The sequence below is a fragment of the Sorex araneus genome, chromosome 1 (genome assembly GCF_027595985.1).
Source record: "Sorex araneus isolate mSorAra2 chromosome 1, mSorAra2.pri, whole genome shotgun sequence".
Lineage (NCBI taxonomy): Eukaryota > Metazoa > Chordata > Mammalia > Eulipotyphla > Soricidae > Sorex > Sorex araneus.
In genome coordinates, this window is record NC_073302.1 from 158,206,713 (window position 1) to 158,228,113 (window position 21,401).

At 35.3% G+C, this 21,401-nt stretch overlaps 1 protein-coding gene across 4 annotated transcripts in view; it reads right to left on the minus strand.

Annotated features, from left to right (window-relative positions):
• The window catches only part of SSBP2 (single stranded DNA binding protein 2), a 299,691-nt gene that overhangs the window by 71,571 nt on the left and 206,719 nt on the right, over nt 1-21,401 (minus strand). For all 4 annotated transcript variants that reach the window (XM_004613162.2, XM_004613163.3, XM_004613159.2 and 1 more), the window contains one exon: nt 267-326. In XM_004613162.2, the coding sequence (XP_004613219.1) occupies nt 267-326 (60 nt within the window). The remainder of the gene's footprint in view (nt 1-266; nt 327-21,401) is intronic.

The following is a 21,401-nucleotide window of genomic DNA, read 5'->3' on the forward strand; positions in this document are numbered from 1 at the left end:
CTGCACTGTCCCCATTATGTCATACTATTAACAGTATAAAAGTCACAACAATACATAAAACAAAGAGTATGGCTCTGTTCCAATAAAACTTAATTTATAAAAGCAGTCATTTCTGAGCTATATTAACTGAAATGTGAAACTTCATTATATAGAGATTATATAGAGATTTGAGGTTATATATATCACCACTAGAAGTAGCATTAGAGGGGAAAAAATAGTTTAGTATTTTTAGAGGGTAAGAAATATTTGTGACACATTTCTCTTACCTGGTTAGGTATCCTCAATGGGGGCCTTGGACCTCCAGGGTACCGAGGTGACATAAAAGGCTATTAAAGTAAAACAAACAAAAACAAAACAAGAAAATAGCATCATGTAAAAACAGGCATAAACTAGTATTTAATATGTTAGAATTACGCAAAAGCACAAATCCATTTACTTCTCTGTATGGAACCTTTCTGTAGAATAAATACTTTTCAGAAAATTACTATCATATATTTTACCTTGTACAATTATCTGTTAATTTTTCTAATGTATATATGGAAACATCTAGGATAACTAGTGACCATGGAAACATTTGCAATGTTAATTAAGATAATATCTAATTGTCAAAAAATAAGACCAAGAAATCTAAGTCAATGAATCTCACTAAAGATTTAGAAAGAGGTTTATTGGCTAGCTATATCATTATGCAAATAGACAGTATATACTTTTCAGCAAATTATACAGTTTATCAGTTTCTTTATCTTTTTGGGCGGAGGAGGGGGGCATGGGGAGGGTGCACACCTGGCAAATTCAGGGCTTACTCCTGGCTCTGCACTTAGAAATTACTCCTGGAAGCCCACAGGGGAACACGTGGGATGCCAGAGATTAAACCCAGGTTGGCTGCATGCAAGGCCAGCATCTTATCTCTCCAGCCTCCTCTTAATTTCTTCGAATAACTTCTAAATTACCAATTTTCTTATTTTATGGTTCTGTTTTAAAATGGTGAAGAACTTTCTCTTTTTTTAAAAAATTGCATTTTAAATTTATTTTTTGTTTTGGGGCCACACTCTGCTGAACACTTTGGGTTCTGTTCTCAGGGATCACTCCTGGCAGGCTCGAGGGACCATGTGGATGCCAGGGATCAAGTCCTGGGCTGGCCACATGCAAGCACCCTAACCTATTCTTATTCTATTCACCCTAACCTTCTATTGCTCTGGCTCTAAGAAATTTTCTTTTGAAGGGTTATTTATGGCTACAAGAACTTTAGTTTTCTTTCATTAAGGGTTTGAGTAATTCAAAACTGATTATATAAAGCAAAATAAAGATTTCTTTGTATATTCTGGCCTACCAAATGATGAGTCTTGCAAATGATGAACTATGTATTTTAGGCAAAAGAAAATGGTCTGATAACGCAAGTCAATTTAATTTGCTAGATGAGTCACAGTCTACTAAGATGTATTAAATATGTCAGTTCAAATACTAAAAAGAAAAAACTAAAAGTACCATTTTAGTGATAAAATTAATGTTGAATAGAATATTTTTTATCATTTATATTTGGGCACCAAATTTTTATTTATTACTAAAATTATTAAAAATTGCATTTTGAAGAGAACATTCTTTTATTTTGTCATTTTCAGCAGCGCTGGGAATTCACCCAGGACCAACAGGCAAGGTAAGAACTCTATCACTGTCCACATCCCCAGTCTCCAAATCAGGAAATTAGAGACAGACATGTTAGTTTATGGGACCTTTGTGCTGACATCCAGAGGCATGCTGCCCCAGCAGGGATCCTGTAAATGCTCTATCTCTGCTCCCTCTTCCAGAAAAATCTCTCCCTTGAGAAAGCCCATTACAATGATGTTTGTTCCTGTATACTAAGGCCCTTGGATGTGTAAAAGTCTAACCTGAGTTGATAGGCATTTAACAAAAGAACGTTTTTGTCCTTCTGATGACTGTTGGTTTTAAGCAGTATTGTACAAAAAAAATTGCACTTTAATTATACTTTCTAGAAGAAAATGATTTTGTTTAAATATATCATAATATATAACTTTAAGTGTAAGATTTCATATGCGTGGTAGAAGGAACATCAATTTTAAAGTTTGAATATTATTAAAATATGAATATAACACAGTATAATAGTTAATATAACATAATAAAAATAAAATATAAGAATGTAAATCAGAATCAATTTAACAAAGGCTTGGGAAAGTCAATTAAATTAAATATTAAATCTATAGTATTTAACTATTGACTACTCAATCTACAGTCTATTAAGTCGCTAGTATTTTTTAAACTCTAGGAAAAAGTGTTAGTTCAAAGAGTTGAGTGAACGTTTTACATGCAGAATGCAAATTTGATCCCTGGCACCACATGGTCCCCCAAACAACACTAGGTGTGGCCAAAACTAAAAAAATTCACTTCCATATTTATAATGCATTTTATACAACATTCTTAGACCTAATATTCATGGTCTAATATTTTAAAAATTTCGTTATATAATATTTTCCTATAACATCTTTGGAGAGTTTGATAACCCAGTAAAAGGAATTTTTTGAGTTAAGCAAGAAATTTGCCTTTTTTCTCACTGTGTTCTAATATGTTAATGAATTCCCAGAAGTTAATTTTAAATAGACAGAAATAGCAGATTATTCGGTAATATTTTCACCTCCAGCTGATAAAACTTTAAGTGGGCCTTTCAATTTTAACATTTAAAATTGTTTTGTTTTCACAAATTTGTTTCAAGTTGTCTTTTATCATTTATGAAACTCGAAATTGGATGTTCATTTACATACTGCCAACTAGCAACTTACCCGAATATTCATACTCTATATTACTGTCATAATTTTCTAATTTCATGTATAAAATCATTTTTAAAAAATTCTGGACTATTTAAAATCCTTAGTAGTGCCATTGATTTTGAAGTGGCTACCTTTCCAACATGATGTTTTATGCCATATTCACTAATCCTGAGCTATCAAGTTAGTTTTTGGAATGTGGAGAGATAAAAATAGGTCACGTTAATTCCTGTGTATGGTAAGTTTACTTTGAAATTCCATACAAGATAGAAGGTATGTTAAAAGAATTACTAAATCTCAAATGCTGAGATAAATATTGAGATGTGCCTTACTTGGAAAAAAGCATTTGAAATTTGTATGTTCATGTAAATGTAAAATGATATTACAGTGTTAATTGAATGGGCTATTTGAAAAGAGAATTCTTGTTCTCAGATCGATGTCGATGTGAATTTTAATGGGACTGTGGTACTCCCTTATCTGACTGCAAGGCCCCATGAGGAATGGCTGAGAGAGGGAGAAGAAATTTAAATGGTAGCTGGGAACTTGCATGCCCTACAGAATAAGATGGTAAGAGAGGCCCTCTTTAGTTAATTTCTGTCCTCTTACATGCCCTCTAAAAACCTCAAAATTATATGGTGCGGGGTTCTTAGTTCAAAAAATCCTATATATTTAAAAAATAAAGTTGAATAGATTTTCATATAATTAAGACAAAACATGCGATTTAGATTTAAATCTATTCTAACTTAAAATAGAAAGCTTGCTATGATTAAAAGCAACTTAAATATTAAATCAATGCTGTTGAAATATAAAACTTAAGACTGATCATTATCTGAACCTAGTATCTAGTTAACCAAGACCCAGATCCTCAACTGTCCTTAGAATATCAACCTGTGTAGACCAGGCAGCAACAGTACCCCAAAGAGTTTGCATACTAGCAACTGAGAAAGTTCTGTACTAATTTTGGTATATCACTTATTTTATTTACGAATGAACTTGCTTTCAAATAAAATTCAAGATATTAAAAAATTAAATTCAAATATAAAAATTACCAGCTGATAACATAAAATATTATACTAAGACACATCAGTACTCTGTGTAATAAAAACCTGATAAGAACAGGTTCTTCTAAAGTACTTGGCTATGAATGTATGTCTATTCTTTATATTTGGGACAGCACTTAAAAAACATCTTGGGTATCAAAGTACTTGTCTGAAGGTGTAACATCAAATCAATATTTATTGATTAACCCTTCCCCTTGAAAAAATTACTTATAATGCATGTGGAGAAAACATCTGACTAGGAGGTAAAGACCTAAAGTCTAAGTTTTGCACCTTGTTAATTTGCAGATAAACTGTGAGCTAATATTTTTTCTGGGTTTTATTATTCTTAACCTTACAATAAAGAAGCTGCAATATATGTTTTCTAAAGTCACTTTCATGTGTATGGGGGGGGTAGAGGAAGGCCATAAATCTGTGTTATTTCCACCATTAGCCCTTACCTATAAAAATTAGAATATTATAAAGTGTTTGAAGTGGGGAAGGGAGGAGGTCACACGAATATTTTAAGTTGCAAACCATTTTTATCAATGAACTTGAGAAACTTACTCCAGTGCTTTCTGAAATAAGGGAAATCCTGTTTAAAGTAAAAATACACCTCAACAGACAATGATGCTTTGTCAAAGGTCAAAGATCAAACGCAGGTCAGAGATCTGTTCATTCAACAAGTATTTACTGAGGCACTGTTCTGGCTGGCTAAATTAATCAGTGAACCAAGCAGATAAAGAGCACCAGCTTCCTTGTAGGATTTTCAAGGTTCACAACCTTGTAATTAACAGGAGAAACGATATTTTTGGATAAAAAATTGTTTTCTGTATAAATCCACTAATCTGGAACAAATAAGATGTTCTCCACACCAAATGGCAAATATCAGTACAAATGCAAAGAATGTATTTCAACCTGCAGCAGTGCCTGAAAAATTGCATTATGTCATTTTGTCTGGAAAGAACCTGTCCTACTCTGAATGACTAAAAATCAAGGTAATGCTTTAAAAAAAATTCAAATTGTACAAAACGCAGAATTTTTTAAATTAGGGGTCAGAGCTATAGTCCAGTGGGTATAATATTTGACTTGCATATAACTGACCATGGATCGATCCCCAGTATCAATATGGTCTACAGAGCCATGCCAGGAGTGGCCCCTGAACAGAGAGCCAGGAGTGAGTCCTGAGGACTATTGGTGTGATCCCCTTCCCTTTCCAAATAATTAGCTTTTGAAAAGATAGAAGATAAATTGAGAAGCACAGTATTATCATATGAAGAAACTAAATTTATAGAACTTCTTTTTATGTGTCTCACTTACTTAAATGAAAGAATGGGAAAACTCAAAGTGGAAAGAAAAAAATACAAAGCCAGAAAAAAAATCAATAAATATTTGGTGACTAAATGAAAGAAAAGGGGGTAAAGTCCTACTGGAAATACACACCAAGGCTCTGGCTCATTTCCTCCAACAAGTTGAGAGAAAAGACCATACCATTTAGAATCATAATTTATTTCAGAATGAATGTCATTAAAATTTAAAGGATTATTATTTGCCATTATATGGAGAATTATTCATGGAATTTTAAACATCTACTTTCTTAAAAGAGAGATTTTCCTTTATTCTTTGCTTTTTCTCCTAGTGGAAAGTAGTAATTTCCTTTTTATATGATCTTTCATAAGCCCTTAGTGTTTTATCTGAATTCTCAAAGAATTAGAAAGATCCAGCTTTCTTTCCTAACACCAGATGAAAGCTGATTTTCAGTCCTTTTCTTTCTCTGAAGATCTCAGATGCATCCTCCTAATGAAATTATTTTATAATTTACCAGTACTGACATTATAGGTGATAAGAATCACCTAAGATCTAATGTCTTTAAAAAATACATGCATATATTATACACATATAATAACACTAACTTTTTTGATTGGGCAAATGTAGCATTTATGACAGCTTACATTTTTGTAAATTTAGAAGTCTAAGGTACATTATAATGCACAAATTAAAAAGTATAATTTAAAGTATCCTTAACTTTTATCGAACAAAAATAGCGTGAAATTTTATAATGTGAGTTTGTTATTCATTTTCAACATCTTTTTAAATGGGTAAAAGAAAGAACTTATAAACTCCACAAAATATACATATATATGTATATATATATATGAATGATCATATTGTGTGCTTTAAATGACACAGGGATCAAATGTTTACTTTGTTTATATTTTATAGCATTTTTAATAATTTCTAAAAAACACAGTATGAAGGGCTGGAGCGATAGCACAGCGGGTAGGGTGTTTGCCTTGCACACAGCCGACCCGGGTTCGATTACCAGCATCCCATATGGTCCCCTGCACACTGCCAAGAGTAATTCCTGAGTGCAGAGCCAGGAGTAACCCCTGTGCATCACCGGGTGTGACCCAGAAAGAAAAAAACACACAGTATGATTTACCAACACCAGAATATACTCTATTTCTTGGAAATTACTCTGTACTCTCCTTTCTCTGCCAAGTAAAATTCTGTTAATCCTCCAAGGGTCAGTTTAAATGTCACTTCCTCTTTAAAGAACCTCTCTGGACTTTTTTCCCTTCACTTCCTTTACACTTTATTCCTACCACGATCATAGAGAATTTAGAACACTGCAATATAATATGTGCCTAGAGATGAAGACAACCCACTTCAGAGAAAAGAAAACAAAGCCATACCAAAGCATGTAATTACCTTAATGTCAAGGTAATTAATCCACAAAATGAAACTGGTATTTCTTAGAATCCTTAAAATTGGTGTAGCAACATAAGAAGCACCTTCTAGCATTTAAAGTATTTCAACATGGTTTTAGAAACTTTAAATTTTGCCTTTAAGAACTGAGAATAAAGAAAATTTTAAACCATTCTTAAAAGTTTCTTTAAAATGCCAATCACTCAGGCATTTTTTAAAAATATACTAAATGAGAATAACTTAGAACAGATAGAAGAAAAAACAGCACTAATTTAGGGTAGAAAAACATTTAGAACCGTTGACACATAAAAATTTATAACTCAGAGATGTGTCTTCCAATTAGGCAATTGTCCTGAAAAATACATCATTATATACGATTAATGTAGTAGGAAGAATCTATGAATTTGGTGGTGGCTCCCAAGAGTGCTCAGGAGGCTGTGGGGTCCTTTCCACAAATCCTCCATCAAGCAGTTCCCTGTGTGGGCCTGAGGATGCAATGCTATTTGGAAGCTCATGGTGTGAGGGATTATCCCTGAAACCACTGGTGTCCAGTGGCCTCCAGGATCACACCGAGTGTGTGGTTCTTGGTGGCTTCCAGGGCTGTATCCTATGATGCTCGGGGGACCATGCAGTGCTGGGAAATGAACAGGGGTTCACTAAATGCAAGATGAGTGCTTTAACTCCTGTACTATCTCTCAAGTTCCAGAATCACTGAACTTCTTCTAGAACACAGTAATTCATCTGCAATTTGCTTGTAATACTCAGGAAATAACCTGAAATGGCTGAAATACCTATGACTTACCTAGTAAACTCTCACTTAAAAATGACAACAAAAAATTACTATTTCACAAGTTTCATACTACACAATTAAAAGTTGACTCAATTTTAAATTAAAATAAAACCCAATTTTATTTGAATATGATATTTTGATAAACAGAAATGTTTTCTGTTCTCAGTTTACTACATCAACCTCCTTTTTTTTCAAGAGGAATCAAAGGTGAAATTTGGGAGGTAGCTGTTCAGCCATACCTGGCAGTGCTCAGACATACTCTTGGCTCTGTGCTCAGAGATCACTCTTGGTAGTGCTGGGGAGAGTATGCATGGTGTCAGGGATCAAACTGAAATCAACAGCATGGGAGGCAAGTGCCTTAACCTCTAGATTATCTCTCTGACCTTCTTTAAATGTTTTAACTTTTTTATTATAGTTTAAACAGCCAAATTTCATAACTAACATTTTATTTCTCTTACTGCTATTTCATCCTGCTACAGTAGTGCTTGTATAGAGTAATAGCAGGTACACACACTTCATTCTTGGCACTTCCTTCTAGGCTCCCAGTAAGCATGCAACCATTTACCTAGAGTATTCTTTACACTTGCTACTAACTCTCAACTATGAAAAGCACCACTGTTTGGTTCCACTATTTACTCACAGAAGGAACAACATTGAAGGAAGACTTTAGAAATCAGCAAAAGATGTTAATAAATGTGCTTCACTTGTGTAGAATATAACCTCACCTATTGTGTGTCTTGTTAAAAATAGGCAGTATTGATACCCAAGGACAGTAGACTCAAGGGCCAGGAATACAGTCCCATAGTTGAAAACCTGCCTCATGAGCTGGGGGAGAAGGCAGCTGGAACAGAGAGGGTATCACTAAGTCAGTGATGGAGGAATTGTTCGGGATGGGAGATGTGTGCTGAAAGTAGATAAAGGACCAAACGTGATAGCCTCTCAGTATCTGTATTGCAAACCATAATGTCCCAAAGTAGTGAGAGAGTATGGGGGAAATAAATGGTCTGCCACAGAGGCTTTGTAACTGTATCTCATGGTGATTCAATAAAAAAAAATTAAAAATAGGCAGTATTTATCGATATTGTAAAGTCCCAGTATTAGCAGAATGTATCTCATTGTCTAGATAGGAAATGTAATATGCATGTGGAGGGGCAAATTCTGATTGCTTAAACAGGATAAACTGCATCTTTCTAAGAAGGTAATAAGAACATATCCTTATCAATAACAAATAAGACAATGTATAATTTTTCTGATTATACTGGAGCCATAGCACAGCGGGTAGGGCATTTACCTTGCATGCGGCCGACCCGGGTTTGATTCCTCCGTCCCTCTCAGAGAGTCCGGCAAGCTACCGAGAGTATCTCGCCCGCATGGCAGAGCCTGGCAAGCTACCCGTGGCATATTCGATATGTCAAAAACAGTAACAACAAGTCTCACAATGGAGATATTACTGGTGCCCGCTTGAGCAAATCGATGAGCAATGGGATGATAGTGACAGTGACAATGATGACTGATAGGCCTTTTATTCTATCCCACTGCTTCTTGTTGTTTCTTACTATTTCAAGGATATCCAGATTGAAGATAATGAGTCTTAAGCCATTTCATGGAACAGTATTTAGTAACAACCCTTTGGTATAAAAGGGCATATCAAGTTAATCTATGTACAATTTGGGACTGAAATGTGGTAACTTAGTAATTTTTCTAGGATGCACGGATAAACCAGAAGAATTGCTAATAATTAAAATTAGCAGTTAATTTCTCACATAGTGTCTGTGCTGTCTTCAGTAATTCAACTAATGGCATAAAAATAAATATATATTTGCCTTTTTAGTCCTATGTTGATATTGGTTTAGATGAATTTAATTGATTTTTTATGTATTACTTAGGAAGCTATAGTATATAAGAGTTACATGATGAATTGTTCTAGAATCTTTTAAGGGAAAACTTATTCAAAACATAATTTTGTTTCATTTATTTTGGAAGGGGAGCCTTGTGGGGTTCCTGGTCCATTCCTCGTGATACTTGGACAATTGGGCTGGACTGGACTGTTTAATGTTGACCCCTGAGGTGCAGTGCTGGGGCCTGCAGGACCACATCTGGTGGTGACTGAAGGCCTTTAGGACCAGATCCAGTAATGCTCAGACTCGGGGTCTTGCATCTGCCCTTGGAGCTCTCTCCTACCTCCTACCCCAAACATAATTTTAGAAAATTATAAATGAAGTAACATTATTTATTTATACAGTGCTAGAAAAGACCAGATTTTACATTTTATTTTTGTGGGCGGGAAGGGGGTTGGGCCACATCCGGCAATTCTCAGAGTTTATTCCTGGCTCTGCACTCAGGAATTACTCCTGGCAGTGCTCAGAGGAACAAATGGGCTGCCAGGGATTGAATCTAGTTGGCCGGGTGCAAGGCAAATGCCTTATAGGCTATATTATCTCTCTGGACCCAAATAATGTTATTTTCTGTCCATCATTTATCTACACAGATTTCTATTCTCTATTTTACTACCACATAATCTCTTTTTCTTAAATGTGTTCACTTTCTTGAAGTCATGTGCCACCAATAATAAGGAATAATGAGATTACTTAGAAGAATTATTAGCGTTGACTTTGCATTCCATTTTAGACATCTTTTCTCATAAGAATGCTCATGTAACTTTAATGCTAGAGGGCGGTGCCCCCAGTCAGTATTCCGAGACCTGGAGGTCACCCCCAGTGATACTCTGCCTGGTTATGTGGGCCTGATGTTTCAGTGTGCTGGCCTGCACTGTGGTGCTGCTTGGGCTTGGTGGTGCTGGGGCCCACCAGGGCCAGGCTTCACAGTTCTCAGAGGACCATGCAGTGCCAGGGACTGACCCCAGGGCCTCGCTCATCCTTATGTTCCAGCCCTTTGAGCAATCTTCCGGCCCTCAATTTTCAATTTTTTATAATTCCATGAGAAGCTTTATGGGTTTTTCTATAGAAAAGTAATGAAGCATAAATCATAATCAGATGAATTTTGTCAAAGTCACTTTATAATTCATAACTTAATTTGGTTTCTTTTTTGTTTTTCATGAAACCTCCATCAGACATTATTGACACACCAGTGGATGAGATCCTCTTGATTAACGCATTTTAATTCCAACTAGTAGTGAGCTAATTTAGCCCACAAAATGACACACTTGTGCTGACATATTCTTCTGATAAGCATAAACACGTATTTTATCTCCCATACATCGAGACATTCTACTATCATCAACACTTAATTAAAATAACTCTTGTGGAATATCTGTGAAGTATTAACAGATCCAGCTTCCTAGATGTTATTTTGGCTAGGCTAATTCAATTCAGCACAAAGTGATAAGCAGGCTGATTCTTTTGATATGATTTAGCTTAAGCACCCAAACTGCTCATTTACATTATGGGCCTTTACAAGATGAGACTTTCTCCCGTCTTCATCTTATATTAGATATAAATGTGTGGCAATGGGCATGTGGATTGTGAATGAAGACTCTGCAATCTACTAGTTAATAACTATAAGAGCTTGAATAACATTTTATTAAAAACTTCATCATTAGGTCCATTTATATTTACAAATACAGACACACATTGGTTTCGTGCCCATGAGACAAGTGGCTGGCATCCTTCATAACCTGAATCTTCCTCTGTCCTGCCTCCCCTGACTTGTCTAAAATCATTACATGACATCAACTCACACATGTGTATCACAAACATAATGCAATGGGGGTGGAAATAAAATCTGATTTATAATTAGTATAGAGTTATTAGAATGGCTCAATCAATAGCTAAAATGATTTTTTTAAGTTACTCATAACTTTTCATTGTAGAATGTAAAGTATTCCCCTCTTTCTTCTTCCCGTTTTATATCCAGGTAGACTTGTTCAGATGAGAATATGGGAGATAAGCACTTTAATTTACCTACATGCGTGATTGCAATAAACATCCTACTTTGTTCTTATCCTGTTGATATTTTGAAATCCTAGGAAAGTTTCTACTGATTAAGTTGCAGTCTTTTCAAATTTGCATGCAACTATAAATATATCTTTTAGGAAAAACAAACGGGCCTGTGGACTTGGTCTTTTGATACCAATAACATATTACATATAATTTTAATTTCTCTAGAAATGAAATGAAACCTTCATATTTACTTGGTTACTTATTATAAACATTGAATATTATACTTAAAATCACTCAATTTATATCTAGATTTTGTATTTTTTTCTACAAGAGATTTTAACGGAGACTTCTGGTACACCCACCTAATAGTCTGTTTTGGAAGTATTTTACTAATTTAAATAATATCAAAAGGTAGAAAAGCAAGATGAAGGATTCAGTTTGCAAACATTTTTCTTCATCCCCAGTTTAAAACATGCATTTTGAAACATGTGTCTTAATAGACACCCATGTACACAATAAATTTTATGACAAACAGAAATATTTACTGATATCAAAGGCATATGTCAGATCGGTGATCTTTTATGAAATATAAAAATGACAAAGCAGGATGCATTCACATGTGTAGAGAGATATCCAAAGCAATTAATCCAATTTTACTCTTCCTTTATAAACATCTTACTGTGCACGAATGTGTGTATCAGAATACTCTATTTCTGGGGGCTGGAGCGATAGCACAGTGGGTAGGGCGTTTGCCTTGCACGCAGCAGACCCGGGTTCTAATCCCAGCATCCCATATGGTCCCCTGAGCACCGCCAGGGGTAATTCCTGAGTGAAGAGCCAGGAGTAACCCCTGTGCATCGCCGGGTGTGACCCAAAAACCAAAAAAAAAAAAAAACCAGAATACTCTATTTCTGGGCGAGTATACCTTACACTCATAGCTAGACCTGAATGGTGGATCAATAGCTTACACTGTCCTCCCACAGGTGGCAATAGAAACCCTTTGTCTCCCCGCAGCTTTGAGCACCTTATAAAGCCAGCGTTATAAAGCCAGTGTCATTGTTGGCAGTCTTCCTTTAGCCTCATCCACTTTTTCCTCTCACTGTGCCTCATTTTCTTTCTTACTTTTGAGCCAAACTCCAGAAAGAGTTGGTCAGACTCATTGCATCCCACTTCTCTCTTCCTAGTTTACTCTGAATCCACTTTTGTAAGGTTTATTACCCTCACCATGCCAATGACACTGGACTGATGAAAACACCAATGACCTCCCTGTTTATTTGTCAGTCCTCAAGAAGTTTGAATTATCTGCAGCATTAAGGATAATCATTTCTCTCCTTGTAACTTTTCATTTGGATTTCAGGATAACTACATAAAACTCTACCTTTCTCCTGGACTGTTTCTTCTTTTTCCTTGCTCAGTTTCCTCATGTTTCTGCCTTCTTACCATCACTGGAGAGCTTGTTTTTCTATACTCATACCTGTATGTATTATCCATATACTACTAATTCACAAAGTTATAACTTCAGCCCAAGTCTCAATTAAAAAACTTCAGACTGATGCCTAGTCAACATCTCTTAAATATTTAATATTAATCCTGGTGAGTTCAAAATTAAGTTGCTGATAATTTGTCCTCAGACCTTGAAGCTTTACTACATTAGTAAATGCCACCTTCATTCTTCCTGTTGACTAAGCTTTAGATTATCTATGACTTTATAGCTAATCAATATCCATAGCTGACCCTCTTCTTCAGCTACCCAGACCTAGCTATTGCTGGAAGCAATCAGTTATAATTTGAACTTAGGGCTTTACACATACTTGTCCCTCAGTCTAGACCTCTTCCTCCAGATGTATGGCTTGTTTCTCTACATCTTTCAGATGTCATTACTCAAATGACATCTTCTCAGTGGTCCCCCCTCTGATCATCCTGCCCAAAACTTCTGCTATTTTCCATTTCTGTTTCATTTGTATCCTTTATCACTATCTAACATGTCCTACATTTAAAAATAATCATTTTGTTTACTAACTACTCCCTTAGTAGACACTATGTTCTGTGTTGGCAAGGAGTTCTATTTATCTTGTTCAGTGCATTAACTCTAGCATGTATGAGTGTGGGAGGGGTGGGAGAGACAATATATATTTGTTACTGAATAACATCAGCAACCTGAGGCAGTGATTCTCAATTTTTAGTTTGGAAGACTCATCTGTTAAAAACAAAGCAAAACAACAACGACAGAAGATTTCTATCCCACCCTCACATTATGATATACTAGGAGCTGGATGATTCTAAGGACTCCTGTCTGTAGTGCAGAAACCATAGCTGGAGAAACACTGTTCTTAGTCCTTACTTAATTTCTTCATCTTCTTGTTGATGTGGGACCATACACGACTGTGCTTAGATAGTACTCAGGGGACCATGTATATCAGAGATCAATGCAGGGGCTTTAACATGCAAAGCATCTGCTACAGCCCTGTAAACTATCTCCTCGGCCCACTCTTTGGATGTCTTTTAGGCAATCCGGTGACCAGATTCTTATAGAATAGCAGGCCAGGTTAACTTTTTCCTGGGCAATTTCTGTTACATGGGCTATATCTGGTCCAACACCTGTTTTTCTAAATAAGTTAAGACCAGAGCAGCCATCATGCTTATTATTTTACAGAGAAATTGTAACCTTTTTTTGTAAAAAAAAAACACTAACCTTTAAATCTAAATATATTTGCTATCTGGCTGTATATTGGTAAAATTGTAGAATATAATACATAATTTCTGAACCTCAGCTAGTTATAAGATACTTTTAAAAAAGCTGAAAGCATCTTTAAGACAAGCCTATTCCAGTGTTAACTAGGATTTTGTGATATACTCAATAACCTGTTCTTCAGTCTTAACTCTAACTCCCCAAAGAATAGTGATACTGCTTCTGTTACTATACTGTTATAACCATTCTACTGTTGTTGTTGTTATTATTATTATTAGTTTGGCTTTGGGGCCATCTCCAATGGTGTCCAGGACTTACTCCTGGCTCCACACTCAGGGATCACTCCTGGTGGGCTCAGGAAACATATAGGGTGCCAGGAATTAAACCTGGGTCAGCCACATGCCAGGCAAATACCTCACTCACTGTATCTATTGCTCTGGCATCAATTTTAAATAAAAAAATTTATTTGTATTATAAATTGCCTTTTTATATTTGCAATTTGTTGTATATTTTTCCTTCAAGAGACTTTAATAAAAACTACAGCAATTTGGGAAAATTTTTCAATAAAATAATTGCAAAGAATAAAATTGGAATTTCAAATAATCAGAAAAATAGATAAGCTCTTATCACAGATACAACTATCAAATGATAAACATCTTGACAACTTGAACTTGCAGAAGCAGCTTGATCGTAAAAGGGAAAACTGATACTGATCTAGGATGGCGGGTTAACTTTTTCCTAGATAATCATTTTGACAAAAAACAAAATAGTTTATTTGTTAATAGGTAATAGATTCATTCAATTCCAAAGGGACAAACCCAAATAAAGACTGAATGCCAAACACTCCCTTCTTCTGTTTTCTGTCCAACTAATCACCATTACAGGGGTTTTAGTTTTTGAAACTACAATCTTTTTTCCTTTTTTTTTTTTTGTAGGAGTACTGCTATTTATTCAGCCATTGATTAAGCTGATTGAATTGGGCATGAACTCCACGCGTTTTTTTTTTTAAAAAAAAAGCTTATTTAGATATTCAAGCGGAGCAGCTTTAATTTATTCTAATAGTTGAGGCTAGAAACTATTACTACAGTTGCCAGAAAGAAAGCACTATCAAAGCCAGCAGCTGTCAGGGAACCTTTATATTTTTAACTGCTTTTATCTTTATATTCGAGAAAGACTTGTTCCATTTTCAACATTCAGAATTTCTTTTCTCAGAGAGTCAAAATTACATTTTTAAGAAAATTACACTTAATTCTTATTTCTTGAGCTTTGATAAATAAGCAATCTTTCCCATCTCCAATTCTTTAAATCCTAGTCTATTTAGTGCTGAGAAATACCAATTTTAATGCTCGAAGTTTTAAACTTCATATATGTGCTTATTGATGCTAGATTTTATATCTTAGTAAGTCCCTTCCACTTGAGATTTCAACCAGTAGCTTATTTAAACTAGGAAATTATATACTAGCTGATTTTTTGTTCATTATCTAGGATCAAAGATGTTACCTACGATTTCTGGAGAGAGGAACAGAGGGCTTTCTCGTGGCTTAGAGACTAAATGCTAAAACAGCCGTGTCAAGAGGGTAAGGGGAAAGCAAATAATTAGGAGTTAAAGACAACACAAAGGATAGATAATAGGAAGGAACTGATCAAGCATGTACAGTAGTTAACAATATGTAAAAATAATGTAAAACTGGTACTATTGATAATCAAATGTTTCACTTAGCTATGAAGGCATATTCAAAATATAGGACTGGTCTTAAGATATACATTAAGTAAATATCTGCCTCTAAAAATACTTGACCAGGACTCATAAAAACATTTCTTCTTATTATTCCTTTTTAGTTTCAAGGGTTAGATCAAATAATTTTTATCATTTTTGATTCAATTTTGTTTCTTTATGAAAGTCATATACTGAAATTCTTCTAGCCAGTAACAATCCCACGGAGTAAAGAAGAGATTTCTTTTTATTGCATTATTATTATGTCAAAGCATTAGGTCAGCTTGCTACAGTGCAGTCTTGCTAAAAATAGAACCCTCAGAAAATATCCCTTTCACAGAGACATCAGCAAACCACCACTAGATGGCAAAGCAGCTTTACCATTGCTGACATTCGGCCTGTGATGTGACTTACAAACTTGCTGCAATGCATTTCCCACAGTATCAGAGTTTCCATCAACTCCATTTTAAAATATGGACGGCTACCTTCGTGTGAAACTAAATCACTTGCTATACTTTATCTTCAATAAGTATTTAGAATCTTATCCATGCCTATGCCTTAAATTTGCAACTCAACATCAAGATTTTCTTAGTTTTCTATGGTTTCAGTTAAGAAAATAGAACAATTCAGTGACTAGAACACAATAAAATAAAACCTAATAAATAAAGAGAATAAAAGTCCACAGAGTTAAAATATAGCTATTTACAAGTATAGCTCATGTAAGTTAAAATGAAAATCACACCTACTAAAATGATCATATTGTCCTTTAGTAGAAAATATATGGATATGTTTAATGAAGTCATAAAAAATAAGATGCATCTTTTCCCCTCAAACATTTTCTTATAGTGAAGAGAATAAAGGAAGAAATAAAATGCATTTCTCTGTCCCTCAGCATTTTTGATTGTAATATGAAAGATCTGCTCTTTAATGTAGTATAAGTCCTAGTAAATTCACAAGAACCATTTATTAATTTCTAAAACCTGTAAAATTAGATATGTTCATGAACAGAACTAAAAGCAGTTATTTTAAAATCACAGGAATATTTTATTTTTCTTTCTGTATGTTATTTTTTATATGTAAGTGGGAAGAACTATATTTGTAGAAAATACTGCTTATTTTCAATTTCAACTGAAGGAATCAAATATTGCCTGTCTTTTTCTAAGAAAATTATGAGAACAGCTATACAGCAGTTTGTTTTTTTAAAATATATGATTCAAATTTCTTAGCTTACCATGAAGCTTTTATGGGGAGCGTCACACCTGGTCATATCTCTGCGCAGAGGCCCCCTTGGATCAGACTCATCATCCGCAGTGCCCTAACTTAAACCAGGGCTGGCTCAGAGGAAGCCAAGCACCTTACCTTGGGCCTATGTCTTAGGCCCTAACATTGAGAGTTTTGAATGGTACTCTCGCACAGAATTAGGAAAGAGTACAGACTTGGTATCACACAAGGATGTTGGTTTTTTTCTTCCACTAAAACTTCCAAACTCTCATTAAAGTGTTTGCTACTTCTCTTGGGATCCCTCTAAATCCGGGAACAAGACCTTCCAATTTGGGAAAGCTGCACTCAAGTCCTTTACTTCTTCCGCAGGAGGTCACTTTAAGAACTTACAGGGCTCTGTACAAAAAATTATTCCACTGATAAGACTCCAAGTAAATGAATATTACTTTAAATGGCTTTACTGTACAGATTGATTCCACTTTTTGCATGTCCAACTTTTTTCCATTGATCTTACTTAATGGTCTCCTGCTCAACAACAGAAGCGGTCCCAGAACAATAAAAATGCCAAAGTTTAAGTATGAACAATATTAATACCTGTCACAGAAGAAAGTAATTAATCTAGTCTTCTAGGATGGACTTATTAAATGTGTGAGGTATTAATCATAATTATTTATTTCAGAGCTTAAATTATAATTATTCAAAGCAGTTGTTAGGAATTAATATATTTAAGTCTGAAAAAGAGAGGGTTTGTTTTGCAATGTAAAGAGGGAGTGTTTGTTTACTGCATAGAATGATTTCAATGTGCTTTTTACAGTTTAGTCATACAGTGAATAGAACTTAGAAATATTTAAAACCAGGCTAGAGAGATAGTGCAGTGGATAGGGGTTTGCCTTGCACATGGCCAACCCGGGTTCGATCCTTGGCATTCCAGGCCCCCCATATGGTCTCCTGAGACCACCAGGAGGGATCCCTGAGTGCAGTCAGGAATAACCCTAGAGCCCCAATAGGTGCAGTCCAAAAGCCAAAAAAAAAATACCTAAAACCAGTGCTTTACATGTGAATTCTTTATGTTCACTTATTAATTAAAACTCTGATAGGCTCAAATTTTACCCCGTCTGGTCCAGTTCCAACTATTCTTAAGTAAGCTTCACCACAAGAATTGTGATTTCAAATTATTCTCATCCTCTAAAGGTCAAAGGCAATGGGGGGCAATCACCTTCTAGGATTTTTACTACTGGCACCAAACTAAGAGACTGGGGAAACTGGTTAGCACATGTTTGTTTTGAACTAAGGATACTCTGAATTCTGAGATTTTCTGACTTTGGGGAAGTCTTGAGTTTATTCCAGTCAGTCATCCTACCAACTAGAAAGAAACCTAGCTCCTTTTCAGTTGCTACCAATCTTCCCTGCCTTGCACCAAATGAATGATCAGGATTATACCTGATCTTGGCCATCAGAGTCTCCGGACTCTGAAAATGATAGCCTTTCAGAGTTTCTCCAAATTTGAATAACTTGGAGGGTAGTATTTCTTTGGAGCTGGTTTATAAAGTGGGGTTTGGACACTAATTATGATCATTTAACCTTATTTCTATCACAGTAAGCAGCTACTCTTTTTTTCCCCCTAGTAACTAATCACTGATAACAAACATTATTGCCAGAATTATCCTGCATTCTCTGCAGGAATGTACATTCTCGTTCCTTCTTTCCTCCTTCCCACCTCCCTTCTTTCCTTCCTCTACTTTCTCCTTCCCTCTCTTCCTTTCTCTGGTATTCAGGGACCATATAGGTGCTGGGGATTGAACCTCAACTGGCTGCATACAAAAGAAAGTTCCTTCCAACTGTACTATCTTTCCAGTCCCCCCAGCCCAATTTCTATGCTATTTTATGAAAATATTTGATAGGCTGGGTCACACCCAGTGGTGCTTAGGAGCTAGCAGCAATTTCTGCCTCTATGCTCAAGAATAACCTCTGGTGGAGCTTTTGGGCTAGCTGTAGTGTGGAGACTGGAACAAGGGTCCACTGCGTGGAAGGCACTATGCCACACACTCTCTTTCTGGCACCAAGCTCAGACTCAATCAACCCTTCTTAGAGCCTCACTACCTGCTACTCTCCTTTCAGCTAAGCAAACTCCATTCATTTTTGTTTTTATTTTATTCTCTAGGTCATTTTACATTTTTTTCTTTTGGAATGTCTTTTCCTCTCTTTGCTTCCTTTGCCTAATTCTTAACATAAATGCCAATTTGAATTTCAGTTACTATTTTGCTAAAATTTTCCTGACAGTGTCCCTAGCATGATTGGATTTAGTGGCCTGATTTGCTCTAAGAGTACATTCTACTAATTTAATATAGTAATTTTCTTTCTATACTCTCATTGGTTTTGCAGTCTCTCATTCACCATAAGTAAGTTTTTTGGATGGCTGGGTTTTGTATTTCAAAGGTGCCTGACAAAGTCTGAATCCACTTTATAACTCAGAGTCTGGTCATTTCCCTTCTTAAAGGTCCCTGACAACTCCTACTGAACCCCCAAGTTCTTGACAGCGCACTATACAATCCTTGTCAATGTGCCAGAGCTCATCTTTTCAACATCATTGCCAGGAACCCCCGCTTGTACTCCCTGTAATTTGGGTATGTACTACTCTGAACATCTCTACATATTTTGATGCTGCCACATTATACCATTCTTACTTTCTGGAACATCATTTCTTCGCTTGTTTTCCCTGGAAACTTTTTTCCAAACCACCCTTCACTTCAATTTTCCCAGATTTAATAGCTTTCTTAGGTTACAACAGAACTTTGCTGGCACAGCAATATCTTACTATATTATAGTTTTTTATTTTGTATTTTTAATGTCTGGCTGGAAAAATAATGAGCTTTACTATATGCAAAGGCTAGAGTGATAGTGCAGTGGGTAGGGCATTCGCCTTGCACGTGGCCAACTCAGATTTGATTACTCTGCCCCTCTCAGAGAGCCGGGCAAGCTACCAAGAGTTATCTTGCCTGCACTGCAGAGCCTGGCAAGCTATCCATGGCATATTCGATATGCCAAAAACAATAACAACAAGTCTCACGATGGAGACATTACTGGTGCCCGCTCAAGCAAATCGATGAGCAACGGGATGATAGTGACAGTAACTATATGCAATAGTTTTAGAGGCTTACCAAAGTACCTTGTATCTAATAGTAATAAAAATATTTATCAAATTGGAATAATTAAAGCTATCTGTCCTACTTACTATTCTTACCAAGACTCAGGTCAAAGACAGAGAGAAATGACTCATGCCATAAATGTGAAAATACATGGGTTTATACATCTTTGTTTAATTCTCAGAGGTAGTTAAATTCCATCCTACTACACATCCTTTTAAAAAAGGGCCACTTAGCTTATACTAGCCTTTCTAAGTAGATAAATTTTTGGTTTAATCCCTAGCTCCAATCTATCTTTAGAAAGAGAAATAAAAGCATAAAGAAGAAACTAAAATGATCTAGAAATATTTCACAAGTAATGGTCAACTGTGAACTTAAAAAGCATTTTCTGACATTTTATTTATCAATGCCTTGGTTACTTAATCTGTACAGTGGGAACAATAATGCCATATACACTTCATACCTATGATTATTCTGAGGATTAAGAGTTTATATATATTAAAAGCATCCAGAATAAAACATGGCATACAGAAAGCAATTAGTTATTATTAGCTATTAATTGTTTTGTTTTTCTTTCTTTTATTTTAGTTTTAGTTTGGGACCACACTTGGTGGTGCTCAGGGTATCATTTGTGGTGTTGGGAATAGAACTTAAGTCAGCTGCATGCAAGGTAAGTGACCTACCTGCTTTACTATCACTCTGGCCCCAGCTATTATTATTTCTATATTAAATCATGACTTTGATAATCAAAAGTTATAACATGTTATGAGATTATAGAAAACACTTCCCACAACAGAATATGAGCTCTTGAAGGCTTTTGAGTGTTCCAGACCACTTAGGTGTTGAAAGAGAATAGTTAAACAAACAGGTTCACTTAATATTGTCCTAATGAGCCTTACATTTCAGAGCTGATGTGAGGTTATAACTAAAACCGTTCAATTCAATTGATATACATCGAAATATTTCTTTTCATTTTATTTTCCATTTTAACAATTGTAAATACACTGGTATATCTACTAATGGGATAGATTAGCTAATAAGTCATTATCAAAACTTGAAAATATCATCAAGGATTTGAAACACTTGAGTAACAGGATAGTATAACGGTACCTATTTTAAGCCATTAACAATACAGCATATTTCATTTATTCCTGTTATGCCAACCAATTCTAAGTCTTAACTCCTAAATCCCTCCAAACTTTCTCAGTGGGTACTAAAAAATCTTTTAGAATTTATGTTGGTATTGGTTAGAAAATAATCAAATATAAAGTGTGGATTACCATAAAATTAAAAAGTGACAAATTGTATTTCAAGCAGTATCATAAACATTTCAAATCTAAAATAAGAATCTTACTGAAGTTTTAAAATCATAACATCTTTTTAAAAATTTGATTTCAAAATGTTCTATTAGTAAAAATCCCA